The 18,495-nt window shown below is 37.2% G+C and overlaps 2 protein-coding genes across 7 annotated transcripts; one reads left to right on the top strand and one right to left on the bottom strand.

The window, feature by feature from the left end:
- Positions 1-27: 27 nt before the first annotated feature.
- Positions 28-1,672, bottom strand: LOC137746978 (uncharacterized). The gene is made up of 2 exons (XM_068486981.2): positions 1,461-1,672; positions 28-1,099 (listed from the first exon to the last, which is right to left on the bottom strand). Exons 1-2 carry the CDS (start codon positions 1,606-1,608, stop codon positions 144-146), a joined length of 1,104 nt encoding a protein of 367 aa, XP_068343082.1. The 5' UTR covers positions 1,609-1,672; the 3' UTR covers positions 28-143.
- On the top strand, positions 784-8,793 carry LOC137746976 (uncharacterized). Of its 6 annotated transcripts, none has more exons than XM_088682392.1 (12): positions 2,312-2,470; positions 3,122-3,369; positions 4,066-4,270; positions 4,557-4,647; positions 4,781-4,926; positions 5,234-5,477; positions 6,521-6,625; positions 6,763-6,945; positions 7,154-7,364; positions 7,642-8,134; positions 8,401-8,473; positions 8,575-8,793. In XM_088682392.1, the coding sequence occupies exons 2-11, from the start codon at positions 3,144-3,146 to the stop codon at positions 8,471-8,473; spliced, it is 1,977 nt and encodes a 658-aa protein (XP_088538518.1). In that variant the 5' UTR covers positions 2,312-2,470; positions 3,122-3,143; the 3' UTR covers positions 8,575-8,793. The 6 variants fall into 6 exon arrangements, with proteins under 6 accessions (XP_088538512.1, XP_088538518.1, XP_068343078.1 ...); XM_068486977.2 differs by having other exon boundaries at positions 8,401-8,480; XM_088682391.1 differs by having other exon boundaries at positions 2,396-2,593; positions 8,401-8,480.
- Positions 8,794-18,495: the final 9,702 nt, after the last annotated feature.

Here is an 18,495-nt window from a genome sequence, read left to right as displayed (position 1 = left end):
TATATTTACACTGGGTTGTAAGGTATATTTACGTGTCGAAGGTTAATTCCTATACAAATTGATGTAAAAGCTGCAATACTTGTGCATATGTTTGTATACTTTGTAATAACAGATTTGTAATGGAATGTGAAAGGATGCTGGGCTTAGTTTTTGCCTGTTGCAGAGGACCAGATATTGTAGGATGCAGAAGCCCCTAGTGCCAGAAGAACTAGAACTGCCGCGCCCATATTGATCAACATCTGCTTCTCTTCATCGCTCATCCCGTTCCCGAGGTTTTTCATATGCTGCTTTGCACCACCCATCACATTTGCGACCACGGAGTCCTCTTTAGGCTTACTGAGACCCCTTGCTTCTTTGCTTCTCTCACCGGTTTCCTTATGTAGAGTAATTTTGTTAAGTTTCTCAGCATTCTTCGGTTCTGCATCAGGCTTCCCATCTGCTTCTCTCTGATCCCTGTTTTCAACCCGCTTTCGAGACACACTCTCGACAGAAGCCTTTCCCCTCTCTCCATCATGACCATGCTCTTGAGACTTGGGCATGCCGATGCCTGTTTCCGGACTAGTCAAAGGTAACAGCCTCTTCTCATCCCTTTGTTTGAAATTCTGGGTCGATGAAACTGGTATTGGCAGCGCCGCGTCCTTATCCTTTTGTGCTTTTGTCTCGGCTGCAGTGCCTTTCGGAGGGCCTAATGGACGACCACCATTCTTGTCATCCTTTTCTTTTTCATCTCTGGCAGTGAAAGTAGCCTTTTCTGCCTTTGACGCAGCAGCGGCTGGTGTTGTCAAACTCGGCTTTGAAGGAATTGGGTCCTCTTGAACTTTCTGTGGCATCGGCTTGGGAGCGGTTGCAGCAGTTTTCGGTGGTGGCTCTTGGACTGGTTTGGTTGCTGCTGTCTGTGTGATGACTGGCTTTGGTATTGTGATGGTAAGAATCCCATCGTTAAATTTGGCATCAATTTTACTTACGTCGCAATTTTCTTGAATCGGAAATGTTTGGTTGAAACGGCTCGATTTGTTGTTGCCCAGAGGTCTTTGTCCATGAACCCTAATCACATTAGGGTTATGCTCAATAGTAATCCTCACCTGCTCCTTCACAAAACCTGAAAACAAACCATATATTTTGTGACACGTGGGTTAGGTCAATTCAGTTGTATCCCTCGTTCTCTGTAGATTTTTGATATAATTGCAACGCAATTTAGAACATTAACTAATTTTAACGCAAGGAGTTTGAGTTTGTTTGAAAGTACTTTTAAAATAACTAAAAAGTGTTTTCAAATCACCAAAAGCTCATATGATCATGTTTGGCAGAAAAGTAGAAAAGTGTTTTTGGATCCAAAAAAGCACTTGCAGTTTTAGTAAAAGTTGTGATGTGCTTTTAATAGAAGCGCTTTTGCTTCCATTGAGAGTGCAAAATGAAGTAGAGTTGGGTAAAGAAGAAAGGTATAAAGAAGAGGAAGAGACCAGGCAGATGAACAAGTACTATGTGAGCTTCCTGCTCTTCCTTCAATTCAAAGCGGGGCTGGTAATCTTCATAAGTGGGACGATTGGTTTGTCTTGGTCGGGTATTAGTACCAGAGCTTCCACCAATTGGACCACGTCGCATAACCATCTCTCTCTCTCTCTCTCTCTCTCTCTCTCTCTCTCTCGCTTTTGGGTTTCTGTAGAAAATGTTGGTTGGCCTGCCTGACAATTTTATATATAAATGGGGGATTGAGGAGTTAGTTTTCCTATGGTGTTGTATGAGGTATAACGTCTCGTGCAAACTAAACTAAAGTTGGTTGGTTGCCCTTCCCTTCCCTTTCCCACCAATTAGGGTTTTATCATCCTTAATTTCCTTCATTTGTGTTTGTTCCAAACTTCCAATGGAGAATATTTCTAGGGTAAAGATTAGTATATTCGAGTGCTAATACTAGGCCGAAAAAAAATGAGTGTGATATTAATATATTAGACTCTTATACGAATCATACTTGTACAGTGTGTAGAAAAATTTGAATATTAAGTGTGTCGAATTTGAGTATGATACCAATATATTGAACCCGTGAGTTAAAAATATATACAATTCATGAGTATGATATCAATATACTAAACTCAAACTAGCGTAGTAATAACGTTAAATGTGTCAAACTCAGATTGACGAATTTAAGGGTGAGTAAATCTGGTTTGTTTGCATGAGTGATTTACGAAAAGGCACGTTATGGAGATTCTCTACACGTTCCCATCGCAAAGGCAAAGTGACAACTGCACGAACCAACCAAATCAAAAGCCACCTTCTTTTCTTTCCTTTATATTAATAAATAAAATAACACATTTTCAATTCCAAAAGAGTCAGGACTCTTCCTTCCTTCCTCTTTCTTTCCCAATAATTATATTCTAATTAGTAATTAATAAGCATAACTTATAACCTAATCTCCTTCTTCTTCCTCCTTTTGTTCTAGTTTCTACTTGCTACTTGCTTCCTGCCTATAAAAAAGGTACAAGAAATCATTGCATTTTCAGCTTCATTTCATTCATCTTCATTTCATTCATTCATTCATCTTCATTTCATTCATTCATTCATCCAAGCTTGGACTCAGTCGCATTAACACTACTCAACTGTAACATCTCTCTCTCTCCCTCCCTCTCTCTACATCACAATGCTGCTCTTCTTCTTCTTCTTCATTGACTATATATAATTAATTTTTGATGCTGGATTATTATTTTTCTACTTTAGCTTCTGAGAATATTATGAAACTTTAAGGATGGTGGTTATTTATTTATTATTTTGTGTTGGACATCATTGGATTTATGTGGGTGCTGTATCTTGCTGGTTCACATGATATAGATGGTGTTCCACATGATCTCCTAGAAGGGAATATATAATAAGCTATTGGAAATCTGCAACTTGGATTTTAAATTTGGAAAATAATTGTTTTTGAGGGCCATTCAGCTTATTGTTATACAAAATATATATAATTTAATGGGTTTTCAAAATATAATCTTCCTACGCAACCAGGACAATGACTTTGAACAAAAACTCTCTGTATGCTTTTTTCTGTTTCTTGCATTTTCTCAGCCACCAAACGGATGGTTAGAGCAAATGATGGACAGTGTGTAATTCGGGTCTTTCGTGTTTGGTTTACCAGAGTGAAAAAGGATCCATTTACAATGGCTTGGGTTTCGTTACCAGTGGTGGGTTTGTTTTTGGTTTGGTGGTGGATGGGTTTGGCTACGGTCAAGGCTGATTACATCATGTACAAAGATCCAACCCAACCAGCAGCTGCTCGAGTTGGGGACCTTCTTAGCAGGATGACTCTTGAAGAGAAGATTGGTCAGATGGTGCAGATTGATAGGAGTGTTGCCTCTATCGATGCTATGAAAACTTACTTCATTGGTATGTAATGTATCTATTTCAATACAACCTTCAACTTTGTTTGATGTACACCAACATAAATTGTTTGATTTCTAGTGTTTGTCTCATACTGTCCGCATTTCATTCCTGTTATATCTTCAAATCAACCCGTTAAGTGACTTTTTATGATGGCACAACACAATTCTTGTATATCTTTCTTGTGGGTTTTATCTTATTAAGAAAGGAGTTTACGCACGAGTTGGGGTGTTCTCTAGTGATTTAATTTATATATACGGATAAAATGGTTGAAGTAGCAAAACAAAGGGGTGCAGTTGGTTAAAAAACCCTGGAATTGGGGTTATTCTGCAGCGATAATGTCTGTGCATAGGGTGTTTGAGATGTCAATATTAGGATTTTATTCTTATTGTGCAATTTTCCCTAAACATATGTCTAGAATCCTGCCTTGGTGTCACCAAAAACCACACATTACTTCTTTTTGTTGCATTTCTATATTTGTACAAACTAAACAGGAAGTATCACTTTGACTCTGGAGGCAGCAAGAACATATCCTGTTATGAGATTGGTTCTTCTGTATTCGATTAACAAGGCTTCAGATTGTTCTCCTTTTCCCCCATTCTTTGTTGCCTTGGAGGGAGTAAGACTTTCGGTAAAGAGAAAAATATTGAATACACTGAGATGATACGACAATGGAGTGAGGATGTGTTCTGATTTGGGCAGGTAGTGTATTGAGCGGTGGTGGCAGTGCACCACTTCCAGAAGCTAGTGCTGAAGACTGGGTTAACATGATTAATGGATTTCAGAAGGGAGCTCTATCTAGTCGTTTGGGCATTCCGATGATCTATGGCATTGATGCTGTTCATGGACACAATAATGTCTACAATGCTACAATATTTCCGCATAATGTTGGGCTTGGAGCTACCAGGCAAGTAAAAGTTTCAGATTCTATTTGCTTCATTTGAAAACATGATAGTGCACTGTTCTATTTTTACACAAAGGATGAGATCTATCACCGTCATTTAAAAGCAGCACTCTGAAACTCTATAACTACAGCAAGGTCCCATTAGGGTCAAATCCTTCCAAGTAAATCTCTATTATACTTCAGCAAGTATTAAAATAACTAACCATGCATTTCAAAATCCTTTTAGATGTTTTTCATTTTATAGTTCATTGAATGTGTCTTCTTTCTATTAAATATTTCCAATACACAGGGACCCTGAACTGGTACGAAGAATTGGTTCTGCAACTGCTCTTGAAGCCCGAGCTACAGGGATTCCTTATGTATTTGCTCCTTGCATTGCGGTAAATAATACATTGCAAAAGGATTTATGCGTTCAGCATTTTCTTCTTTTACATGCTTAACAATGTCCTTTGAGTGCATTCATATTTTCTCCATCTGATGACTTCTGTGCATTGCCTGGAACATCCTATATAGGTATGTAGAGATCCAAGATGGGGCCGGTGTTACGAAAGCTACAGCGAAGATCACAAAATTGTGCAAGAAATGACGGAGATTATTCCAGGTTTACAGGGAGATATCCCTGCAAATTCTCAGAAAGGAGCGCCATATGTTGGTGGAAAGTACGAATTTTATGAAAATAAGCATACTTCTATCTTTCCTTTTTTATTTTTCTCTGTTCATTCCATTTTCATTTTTCCTTCTTTTGATTTAAAAGATACAATCCTTTGTATTGTAACCATTGCTCATGATCTCAATTTACTGGATTTTGTGAGTTTAGGGAAGATAATTTGGATAACACGCGTCGTGTTTTTCTAGTTATGGATTCAATTAATAAATCAAATGAATTTAGTGGTTCTTTTTATCTTTTATTTCCTTTACTAATGTTAAAATACTCAAGCTTTAAGTGATTCCTGATATATATTTTAGTAAAAAGGTTGCAGCTTGTGCAAAGCACTTCGTTGGTGATGGTGGCACGAGCAAGGGCATTAATGAGTACGACACTGTGATTGACCAACAGGAATTGCTTAGCATCCACATGCCTGCCTATTCTGACTCCATCATCAAGGGTGTCTCAACCGTGATGATTTCCTACTCCAGTTGGAATGGGGAAAAGATGCATGCAAACCGTGATCTAATTACGGACTTCCTCAAGGGCACCCTTAAATTTAAGGTACCATTTTATTCATTTTTGTTTAATATCCAAGCTTGTTGCAGTTTTCTGGAGTTATCAACAATCACATGCACAGAAAGGTATAAAGTGGAATCATGTCTCATCTATGTACTGAGATTTGATGTAAGCACGAAACCAGCATGCCTAGTGTTAAAATCTTTCCATGAATTCAAAGAAAGGTTTCTGGCACCAAAACCTTTGCATATTGCATTTATCAGTACTTTTATTTGCGTGGTTTTCTCTTCCTTGACATCTCATAGCTTAAATTACAGATTTTCAAAATATATGCTCTTAATCGTGACTAGTTGACTGCTTTATAACTGTTCTTTCCCTCAATCTCTTCTTATTCTTTAAATGCTGTCAGCCTTATCTGTTTTCATTGCCTTTCTCAACATTGTGTATTTCCCACATGTTGGGTTTTAATACCTCCAATATTATCTAATCAAATTCAAATTACTTCCACATTACACATTAATGTGGTCAGGTTTTCTTGGACATTGCTTAGTGATTAGCATGATTCTTCACTTTCCCATGTTTCCACTTTTAGTGTCTATAGATGGGTCCGCTGCATTTACTTACTTTCTCGTTTTCCCCTCTAACGTCATCTCCATTTCATACAGTCAACCCCACTTTGTGGGATAAGGCTTAGTTGTTGTGTTGTGGTTTCTTGACTGCCCATAATGTTGCCATTACAGATTATTGTCTTTGTAGCAATCATAATACATTCAAACAAACTTCTGATGCAGATTAGTGCCTAGCATACATCGGTACCGCATCAGTTATATGATTTATCCTGTTTTGCATCAGTTCCCACATTTTAGCGTCTTTAAGCTTCATCTGTGTTAATGAGTTGAAATTTCAGATTCCATATGAAATTAAGGTATTTGTGATAAGTTGATAACTCAATAATATTACTGATCTCGAGTTCTGGTTGTTATCGGTCTCACAAGAGGTGCTTCATTTTGGTGACTCTATTGTACCTTTATCTGTGTTCTGCACTGTTTCATGCTAACAGCAGATGGTGTTTTTGGTTGAACATTCAGGGTTTTGTTATATCAGACTGGGAGGGTATTGACAGGATTACCTCGCCGCCACATTCAAACTACACATACTCTGTCCAAGCTGCAGTTCTAGCTGGAATTGACATGGTTCGTGGCTTATTTTATACAAAACCTCTTACAGAAATGAAAGAAGATAATAGCGTCTGTGTTGCCCTATATAAAACTCCTTTTCTATTCTGGTTCGAAATTATATAACTCTGAAAATGGTTCTCTTTGTTTTGAAGGTCATGGTCCCTATCAACTATAAAGAATTCATTAATGATCTCATTAACCTGGTCGAGAATAACGTTGTCCCAATGGATCGTATTGATGATGCTGTGGGAAGGATTCTGCTTGTCAAGTTCACCATGGGTCTTTTTGAGAACCCATTGGCTGATTTCAGCCTAGTCAACGAGCTTGGAAGCCAGGTCAGTTTATCCGAGATAATCAAATATCAGGATTTGCAACCCTCCTATTGGTCATTTGATTGATGTATGTAGTTCGTTAAAATTAGAATGGACATTCCTTTGAAATTGGTGTTACATTCAATGGCCAAAAGACTGCTTAGTAAGCTTTGTATTTATTGATTTACTGACATGAATCAATCATTTTTGTATTTTAATTTAACATTACCAGGATCATAGAGATTTGGCAAGGGAGGCTGTCAGAAAATCCGTTGTGCTTTTGAAGAATGGGAAAAGCGGGAATATTACAGATCCAGTCATACCTCTTCCCAAGAAGGTGTCTAAAATTCTAGTCACCGGCAGTCATGCTGATAATCTGGGCTACCAATGTGGTGGATGGACAATTGCATGGCAAGGATTCAGTGGCAACAATTATACAACCGGTATAGTCTGCTTTCATCGCTGTATTAAATACATAATATTCTGTCTATGTGCACTACTTTTGTGCTCTACAATAAAATGATAGAATTGAATATCCACAAAATTGAACATTAAGCACTTAATAAGAAGATTACACAGGTGCTGGTTAGTTGCAACAAGAAAATCGTCTTCACAGTTATTAGAATGTATGGAAATATATACCCGTGCGTATAGGATGTTAGTACATAAATGTATCTAATCCTGGCTGTATTTTTCATAAAACTTCCTTTTCATGATTAGGGACTACGATCCTTGGTGCTATAAAATCAGCAGTCGACTCAAGCACAGAAGTTATCTACAGTGAGAATCCTGATGGTAATTTTGTAAAGTCCAACAACTTTGCATATGCCATCGTTGTGGTTGGCGAGCATCCTTATGCTGAGACTGCAGGAGACAGCCCAAACCTAACGATGGTGGAACCTGGCCCAAGTGTCATCAGCAATGTGTGTGATAGTGTCAAGTGCATTGTTATCTTAATAACTGGCAGACCTATTGTAATAGAACCATATATTTCCTCGATTGATGCTCTGGTGGCAGCATGGTTGCCAGGCTCTGAAGGCCAAGGCATTACTGATGTCCTTTTTGGGGATCATGGATTTAGTGGAAAGCTTCCAAGAACATGGTTCAAAACTGTCGATCAACTCCCAATGAATGTTGGTGATTCACACTATGATCCTCTTTTCCCGTTTGGGTTCGGACTGGAAACTGAGTCAGTAAAGGAGCTTGTAACAAGGTAACTCATCATACATGTATATCTCTTTATAGGACCAACTTCATAGCAGGTATCCCGTTTTACTGGACGCTTGTTCATATAATAAAACTTGATGGGAAAGAGAAAGAAATGAAATTTACAAGGGAGTTGGGACCGGTGGTGGCTTCTAGGTTTCAATCTATCATTACTACATATTGTTTTAAATCATTCATATGTTACGGTGTAATATAAATTAAAGAACTTGGTTACTTGTATCGATACTGATTACAGCTTCGTGATGCCTGCAGGTCGACCTCAGCTGGTGTTGTTGCAAGGCCATGCATACTTATCGTTGTGGTTGCTCTGATTCTTAGCCTATAGGTTAGAGGTATAGTTTTGGGTCTAGGATTTTTGGGTTCTCGGCTTTTCCTAATCGCGTAGGTTTCTGCTTACGCATTGCCTTTTTCATCAAAAAATTTCAGGAAGCTTTTACTAATGGTAGATTCCTACAGCAATTGGATTTGTTGACTGACACAGTTTACGGCAGAAGGAAGGGAAAAGCCTTGAGTTGATTAGATTATGGCTGCCACACATTCTGGTTAACAAGCAAAATATAAGCATTCATTGTCGAGCCGTTTTAACGATTACAATTTACATGTAGCAAATTTGGATAATAAATTAAGTTGATTTTTGTTTTGAAATTCTTGAGTGAAAAAAAAAAAAATGTTAGGAGGATCATCATCAATGGGCCCTTCTGTTGGTCTATTAATATTTTTTTTTTAAGCAATCTTTTGCAATTTTGCTTCAATACTTCGTAGTAAATGATATGGAAAATGTATGTATGAGATAATATGGGTTTTTTTTTTATTTTTTTATTTTTTATTTTATTACAAATGATCATTGAAAGTGACGTTGTTCGTCAATTTAGTCTTTGAAGTTGAAAATTAATCAACATCATCCCTAAAATTTATTAGAAACATCAAGGAGCTGGCTATCACAACTTTTTTTTTTGGGTCTCACACCCCTTAGTCCCCTCTAATTGCCCAGATCACCGCCCATTGCAGCCCCCTGACCTGGAACAAGAGGACGCAAGCTCTGAGTGAATACAAGAAGAAACTGTCACAAACTTCACACGCATCACATGCTTCTCATACTCGCGTGTCTTGCACGAGTATATCTAAGACAAAGTCAGCTACTATGACAGCTGGCACAATCCTAGCTTATGAGCTAGTTTAATCTCAGCCTTCCAATTCAAACAAATAAGAACAAGACTAAGTACGGAACTTGAACTCTCAAGAAATCAGCGTCAAGGCTTAATCACTAACAATGCATACTTGATCGAAGAGAAAGAAAAAACATCTTTACAATACATACAGATAAGTAAATACTGACCACGTACCACCGCAGGTGAACAAGAAATACGCGAAAAACAAAAATCTAAATAGAAGAGCTCAAACACTGATCCAAATATACCCCGAAGTGCTGAAAAAATTGTCGTTTTCGGATCCATGATTGCTGTCTTGATGTATACTAGTTCCCCCAAGCGTGCTCTCTAATAGCATCCCTAATAAGGAGCTCTATATAAGGCTGAAAAAGTGGTGGATAGAGTCCATTTTAACGCTTCGAGGAATCTTTGAGGCTTTATAAAAGAATCTCTCCCAACGAGGGGCTATATCTTTTGAGTTCTATATATTTATTTATGTAGTAATTTGATTAAGCGATGATTTTTGTTTTGTGTTAGCTTTTCTTAAATTGATTTTTGGACGTGTTATCTTAAATTAATTTTTTTTTAATGAACCCTTCAATCTAAAAAGTTCAAATTGTGACAAAGTTAAATTTTATCACTTATGAATTGTTCGTTGAATTAGATTCTCTTATCTCAAACTCATCTGTTGAAAGAAACAAACCCCCACTTCATCATTTGAAATAATTTGATTTTCACGTATAATACAACAATTTACCTAACACCAATTGGTAAATTAGTATCATACAATTTTGAAAAAAATTTATTTGAAAAATTCACCCATCAATGCCCATAAATGTTAAATTAATTTGAAATTTTAATTTTTATGGAATTTAAAACAATCATTAATTAGCCAAATTGCAAGAAACATAATTAAGAAAAATAATTAAAAATAATTAAAAGAGAGTATAAGTGTATTCGGAAGTGGAGGGAGAGTGATAGAATTTAGCTTACATGGGTTGCTACTTTGTTTGTGGGACCCATTGTTTTTTGGGGCTAGATGTAGTCCGATTTTATGCTACTCAAGAAAGGAAGTTGTTAGCCCCAGTGACAGATCTAGCCCTATTTTTCGGCTCGTTGGGGATGAAATTTTTTGTTAAGACTTGGGGATGAAATTTCTTGCTAAGGCTTGAAATGTGGTAGCCTTATGGATGATAAAGCCCCATTGGAGATGCCCTAACTCAAGGAACTAAAAATGTCGCGGCCTCATCTCTTGCAAACGTCGACGTAGCCTCATTGGTTCCAAATGTTGCTGCCTCATCTCTTCCAAACGTCGACGTCGTTGCCTCATCTCTTCCAAATGTCGCTGCCTCATCCCTTCCACATAGCTTGACTCCTCAGGAACAGTCAAAATTCTACGGGGGAGGAGGGATTCCTCATCAGCCACCGCCTCATTTTGCTCATTGTTTGGTAACATGGCATTAATCATAGGTGCAGTGCTTCGAAACTGTGCCAAATCAACTCAACTCAACAAGTTTAGAGAGTTTCTAGTCACAGCTAACATTTATAAAAATTTCATCCTCAAAATTTGCAATAATTTGCCATATAATCAAAATGCTCAAAGTATAGAAAAGAAATATAAAGAAGATATTAAGTTAGAGCAGTTACATATAGAGAATGTCATTCCGTCGCATGACGAGATTGCAATGATTTCTCTATCATGCCTCTAAACCCACTTCTAAACACCAAAGTGAAATGTAAAATGACCAAATCGTCCATCAAATCACTTTTCTCAAGGCTGTAAAATAAATAAATAAAAATCAAATACACCTAGAAATTCAAAATACTAAAAACAAATAATAAATTTGGAGTGGCATATCACAAATATAGACGGATGACTTTTAAATCAGATCAATCTTTTTAGAGAAGACTTGATTAGAAAAAAAAAAAAACAATTTATATAAACCCAGTAATTTTAACTTCAGCCATTAATTTTTGTATAAACTTTATATTCCATTTCCAGTTACACCTTAAAACAGATGTGGGTGTAGAGGTAAATTACTCAATTATATAAACTGGTAAATGGGTTGGTGTGGCGTCACTCATGGGAGCCACCATTTGTGACTGGTCACAGGTCTGATGTCCCTGTTTTTTTTTTGGTCTCTATTGTGTCTTCTTTTTGCTAATAATTTGTCAAATGTCCTATGATTTAACTAAGAGATAGCTTTGTTAACTCTTTTATTTGACATTCAAAATAAATAAAACAACTCCAAATACAATGAAATACGCGCATGCGAGCGTATTGTTAAATATGGCGTATCTTCTTCTCAGACTATCATGTCTCAAACCCTATGAAAACCCAACTATCTGAACCTCTATCCTCATAATCTGCAAGAAAAACACCATTGATCTCATATCTTTTTTCTTATGCTTTCTCACAGCCCATTTTATCTTCACTTTTTTTTTCCACCCATATACAATGATTGATAAAAAAAAACTCTCTTCTACTACCTGCCCCAAACACCAATCCACTACTTGTTCTTATGGTTTTAAATCATAATAAATAAGCAAAACACACAGTTTCTATATCTCCGTGTGAACTCCAAATTCCATATCCATAAGCAACCCCTCATTTTACAGTTTCAAGTTTCAGTCGCCACCCCTTGCTCTTACTCGGGGTAGGCAGCAGCCCGCTACTCCTTTTCTTCCTCCTTCCTTCCTCTCTTCTTTGCCCTTTCCTTCTTTTTCTCCCTTCTCATCTCCTCTGTCCATTCCCCCTCCTGCATCCACCTCCTCTTCCTTTTTCTTTCTTAGTTTCCTTGGGATTTTTATCTTAGTTTTCCTGAGCCAGATCTGAACTATCCCCTGAGTTTGTCTCAGATTTGGACTTCATGGTCCTTATCTGGCGTTTTTCGCTTGCTGCTTTATGTCTTTTATTTTTCCTTCTTCTCTCATCCCTAGCTGTGATACTTCATCCCATCCCACTATGTGCTTAGGTCAGCAGGCTCCGTTCAGAAAATTGGATATTAGATCCGCTTCCCTCCCTCACTTCCCCTACCCCAACTGGCATGCCGAATCCTCATCAAGGCCAAGTGTGGGGTATTTTACAAACCCCTTAGCCTCACTCTTTACCCATATGATACTTTGTTTGTATATATTTGTGGGGGTTCGTGAAGGGGACCTGGATCTGGTGGCTACTTTCTCAATTCAGAGTTTGGCTTCCTCTGAGGATGTGACGGCGGTGGCGGTGTGGTCTTTGCTTTTGCAACATTCAAGCCTAAGCTTGTGTAGGCTTCCCGTTATATCTTGGATTGTCGTTATCATTTTGCTTGGACTTTACTTTATTTGTTGTTGTTTACCCGGTTCATTTTGGGTCTTGTTAATGTAATGAAAGATATATTACTTGACCAAAAAAATAATCACAATAAATTACTTTCCATGTGGAACAACCTAATTAGACTTTTAGGATCCACATATGCACCACATTAGGACAATAAAACATATATAATAGAATTATATCAAAAGGAGACATTGGTTGGTTTTCACCTTTAAGACGAGAGCATTTTTGTTCATCACCATAACTTTAGTGTATGCTCACCATACACCTCATCTTCTGACACGTGTTATTTCAACTAATTTTGGTTAACTTTAATATTAAATATACATTTTCTAAACCAAAAAAAAAAAAAAAAAAACAAAGGTTAAGTGAAAGGACATATCATGATGAGGAGTATGGTGATCATACACCATAATTTATGGTGTTGAGCAAAAATGCACCACCGTTAAAACAAAAATGATGGGGGGTGCCCATTTGTGACCAAAACTAGATCCGGCAGTTTCTGACACGGCACGAAAATAAAGGGTTTCGAGTCAACACGATAACTAATCGGGTCATTATTGGGTGACCCGTTAAGAACCCGTTAATAACGGGTATACATGCAAGTAATAAGTGGGTAACCCGTTTCGACCCGTTAAGAAAAAAAATTATTTTGATAATTTTAAAGTTTAATTACTAAAAGGTTTATTATAAAATACAATAGCCATATTAAAAAAATACAATATATTCTATATTAAATATATAGTTTTGTATTATTATTCTATATAAGTTAAAAAATAAAAAGTTTTAGTCATTATTTATTTTTATTATGAGAGTTCCTTATCATCATTACTAGGATAAATTTTACTTAACATGTTGTTGTCCAAAATTAAAATAAACTAGTAAAGTATTTGTATAGGCAAAAACTAAGAAGAAATACATACAAGTATGAAAAATGTGAAAGAATATATGAACACTTGTGATTCATCATTATTCCTCCAGGAGTAGATAATGGTTACACTTACATTATTGTTTAGATTTTTAAAATCCTCCAAACCCTCATGAATAATGTTTTTTATTTGAGGGCAAAATTAATAAAATTAATAATAATTATTGTAGAAGTGTAAAAAAAATGTAAAAAAATATATACAATCTCTCATAGTGACAAGCTTTACAACTTTAACGAAGGGGCCAGCTTCAAAATCCAACACTATGATCCATAAACCTTAAATTTATATTTAACCATCGATTGTCATTTACGCTTTATTCTTCTTACTGAATTTCATTTTTAAAGTTTTCTTTTTTGAAAACATGATCATCTGGTGGATGTAAGAAGATGAATGGTTCAGATCTTTGATATCACGTTTCGATATTTACGGTTAACTGAAAGATGAGTCGATGTCATATAGTTTGTAGAAACTTTATAAACATCAAGCAATATTTTTCACTAATCGTAAAACTCTGAATATAATATCAACGATCCAAACCGTTTATCTTCCTGCATCCTCTAATAGATCATGTTTTCAAAAAAGAAAATCTGAAGAAAAAAAAAATTTGATGAGAACAATAAAGCGTAAATGTAAACAACAATCAACGGTTAAATTTTGATCTATGATTTATATGATTATAGTGGCAAATTTCGAAGTTAAGCTCTTCATGAATGTGAAATCATGTTCCCGGATTTCACTGTTATAATCTACATATTTGTATTGTTGAGATTTTTATCTTTCAGGAATTTATATTAATTTATTTGAATTTAGATTTTAATTAAACTAGTTACGAAGAGTGAAGTTTGACGCGTAGGCGTAAATCGTTCGTGAAATGGAGTTATAACGAGAGAGTTATTAACGTTTAAAGTTAGGGATATTTTTGTAATTTTGCCCTCATTTAGAAGGCTCCAGAAAATCTGAAGCAAAAGATGTGCCACGTGTGTGGCTAGAATGAAAGCAAAAGAAGAGATGGATGGCTGGGATAGAAAGGAAAGAAAAGAAAGGAGGGAAATGAGAGAAAATGAGGGGGAAGAAGGACCAATCGAAAAGAGAAGCAAGGAGGGGAAAGGAGAGGGGGGGAAGGAGGGGAACCGGACCCCTATTCGACCCGGTTCCACTTCTTGACCTGACCCGGTTTTTTCATCTTCTCCAATGGTTTTTCATCGGTTTTTCCAGCAAACCACGTTATCTAACCCCTTGAAAAATGTTCCACGACCTTCCCTCTACCCATTAAAACCCAAAATTGTAGAAATTTAGCCATGAAATTATGAAAACCGCATCGGTGGGTGCGGGAACCCCTTGCCATCTATTCTCCCATTATTGAAACGATTTTCACCAATTATCACCACCATTAGAATCTCCTTGAACCCAGGAACAAAGCCCAAACAACCTTGGAGGCGGCGGAGCACCGGAGGTGACGTATTGAAGTCACCTAAATCAAGGGTTTCTGGCAGTTCGTGGGCCATTTGAGGTGTTTACTGTAAAAATTGGCCTTGGTCACAGGTATGAAACTTACTCTACTCATTGAGATATTCATTCTGGTAAAACTTGAGAATTTTTGGAAATAGTTGAATTTTCCAGTGAGTCGGGATGGCCGACCGCCACCTGCAACGACGCGTGGCTAGTGGGCCAACGATGTCTTTTTAAGTACTATTAGATGCCCTGGGTTCATGTTTCATATCCATATGACGTAAATTGATTGTTTGAACTTAGTTTCATTACGATACATTACTTGATCAAAATATGAATTGCTAATCCGATCGTTGGATCGTCACCAAACCTTAATGTGTTATAGAACATAATATTTGAGGATAACTAAAACTGATTGATTGGGAATCCGACATACGGATCTTCCCGAATTAGATTTCTAAGTTAATAAAATTAATTGTTAACCGCCACTTAATTCTAGCAATTGGCGGAGATCCGACCGTCGGATCGCGGTGAGATTTTAGTATGTTGTTCTTTGAGCATAATGTGGACCTTAGGAAGTTACAGATCTAGATTATGATATGCGGATCTTCCGGATTAAATTACTAGGGTGTGGACCCCACCGTTGACGTTTGGTCAACAGGCCTTGAACCATTTGAATTACTAAAATTAGTATTACTAGAGACTCAGTGAAGCTTTACGGACTTGTCTTGGTGAGTAACCTTAATATATGTGATATGGTGATTACCCGATTCTTTATATTAATATCCTTTGTGGATATGACATGGTTTTATAAATGTGTTTTTCTGTTAAAATGTGATTCTTTTATAATTGGTCATCAATCTATTTTTATTAAACGTGATTTGATTCATGGATTCGTAATATTTGTGAAAAAAGTGATTTGAATTGCATATTGAAATGTTTTGTAAATTGAGGGCTAGGAGGGGACTATGACCCTACTTGGTTAGTCTGTATTAGGGGTCACTAGTGGTCCTGCTTGGTTAATCTGCATTAGGGGACCATACTCAATATGGATCGCGCTTGGTTAATCCACGTTGGGCGATCCTTATGACCATTTATACATAAGGGGTGATCATGCTTGATTAATCCGCCTTGGGTGATCACTGCTTAACAGTTATGTAGGTGTGACTCTGCTTGGTTAATTCGCGTTGGGGGGTCATTACCTACCTGATTATCTTGACCCTACTTGGTTAATCCGCATTGGGGGGTCACTAGTGGTCCTGCTTGGTTAATCCGCATTGGGGGACCATATTATATATCGATCGCGCTTGGTTAATCTGCGTTGGGCGATCCTTATGACCATGTTTGCTTAGGAGTGATCATGCTTGGTTAATCCGTATTGGGTGATCACTTCCTAACAGTTGTAGGAGTGACTCTGCTTGGTTAATCTGCATTAGGGAGTCACTGCCTACTTGGTTATTTTCTCAGGGATGGCTCTGCTTGGTTAATCCACTTTGGGGGGCCACTTCCTATTTGGTTGCTTATGTAGGCTTCGGCTAAAATGCGTCCCTCTAGCCCTAGTTTTTAATGTACATATTAAAATTGGTTTTTTAAAATCTTGTGGTTTGAATTAGAAAAACCTGTTAGATGTCTGGGTGACTCATACGGAGTTTTCAGCGACTTGATTATGATTCCATAAAACATGATTCTATACTTGATGTTTATAGATTGTGATCGATTGTCTGTTTTAATTGAATATCACATACTTGTATTCTTGTCACTCACCCGAGCTACGTAGCTTATCCAAGTTCTGTTTGGCGGGTGCACCATTTCCATGATGTAGGCACTGATTTTACATATGACAATTCTGGGTAGATTATGAGAAACCGCTTGATATTTTGGTTCCGTTGAGTGGTCCAAAACCCGTTGTTGTTGGATTCTGTTGAGTGGTCCGGAATCCTTGCTTTCGCTCGTTCCCATAAGATTAGTCTAGAACCCTAGATTCGAGTGAATGGGAATTACCCACAATAGACCTTGTGAATATAAAATAGATTTACCATGTTATTGCTCATAATCCAAGTAGGAAATTATATAGAGTTCATTGGTTAAATTTGTGAAATGATATGTTATTGCATTCATTGATTAACATAATTAAATGCTAAGATCATGTATCTTTGATTTATGAATTGATGGATTGATGGGATTGTGGAATGACCTCGGTTATGAATGTCATTATTATTGTGATATCCCGGCCCCAAAAATTATTATTTTATTTTATTCTTGACGTATTTCGATGATTTGATTGGAACTAGTTCGTTAATTCTCCAAATTTGAGAAAAAAAAAGCGAGGGGTACTTTAGTCATTTCTAATTTTTTCAACCTTTTCGATCAACTCTTGAATTGGTTAGGTAGAGTTCGATTCCATGAGCGCATAAGCGTAAACATATCTTATTTCCGAGTCAAAACGGAAAAATTAGAGTCGTTTGAAGTCGGTGGCATTTTGATAATTTTACCAAAATGCTATAAATAGGAGTGAGACCTCCAGAAAAGGGGGAGGTTTCTGAAAAATGGGCAAGGGAGCTGCTACTAACCCGTTTTAGGGGAGACTTGGACCCGAAAACCCACAAAACATGACCCGCTTGTATCTTCTTCATCCAAGCTCCGTTTTGGGTGATCTTGGTGTCCATGGAAAGCTCTTGACGAACCCTACATCTCTGTGGTGTTAGATTTCCCAATTTCTCTTCCATCTTTGCAGTTCGACGCTGCAAAGCCCACGAGTTTTCCGGCAGTTTTATCATTTTTCCGATGATTCCGGCAACCCCTTTCCTTCGAGTGAGGTATGAAACTTCATCTACTCTTCATAATCTTCAAGTTGGTATGCTTAGTTTGTGCTTTCGTATTCATTTTAGAGTTGGGTGTTTAGAACTCTAGAAATCCGGTTTTCTCCGGTGAATTTGGATGGTTTTCGGTTAGAAATTATCGTCAGCCTAGTTGTGAAAAGTGTTTCCCTTGTTGAGCTCTAGCTACCACGTAAATTTGAGCTCATCTAGTTAATGTTGAAAATTCGGGGTTTCTAAACCATCCATCTTGACTACCACTGCGTGTGGCAGTGCGTGGGATTGTTCACGAGTGTTGTCTAGGTTTCAAAAACCTTCTGGTGATCCTGTGAACCTATGTCTAGCTCGGTTTCCAAAAAATTAAATTGTTTGGTGTGGTGATCAAATTGGACCACCACTTGTTTGTGTGATTGACGACAATCTGACCGTTGGATCATAATGAAATTTTAATATGTTATTGTAGAAGCATAATGTGGACTTTGGGAAGTTATGGATCATAAATCCAATGTGCGGATCTTTAAGATCGAATTACGTAGAGTGGTGGACCCTATTGTTGACCGAGAGTTGAATTGTGGTTAACATGTCTCGATATGTTCTAAATAATAAAATTAGTACTATGGGAGACTTAAGTGAAGTCTAGTGGGCCTACATTGGTTAGAGAGTGACTTGAACATATGTGATATGGTTAT

The sequence above is a fragment of the Pyrus communis genome, chromosome 2, assembly GCF_041283825.1.
Source record: "Pyrus communis isolate YQ-2024b chromosome 2, ASM4128382v1, whole genome shotgun sequence".
In the NCBI taxonomy this organism is placed as follows: Eukaryota; Viridiplantae; Streptophyta; class Magnoliopsida; order Rosales; family Rosaceae; genus Pyrus; species Pyrus communis.
Note: the sequence above shows the minus strand (reverse complement) of the source record. Positions and strands in the feature narration are given on the sequence as shown.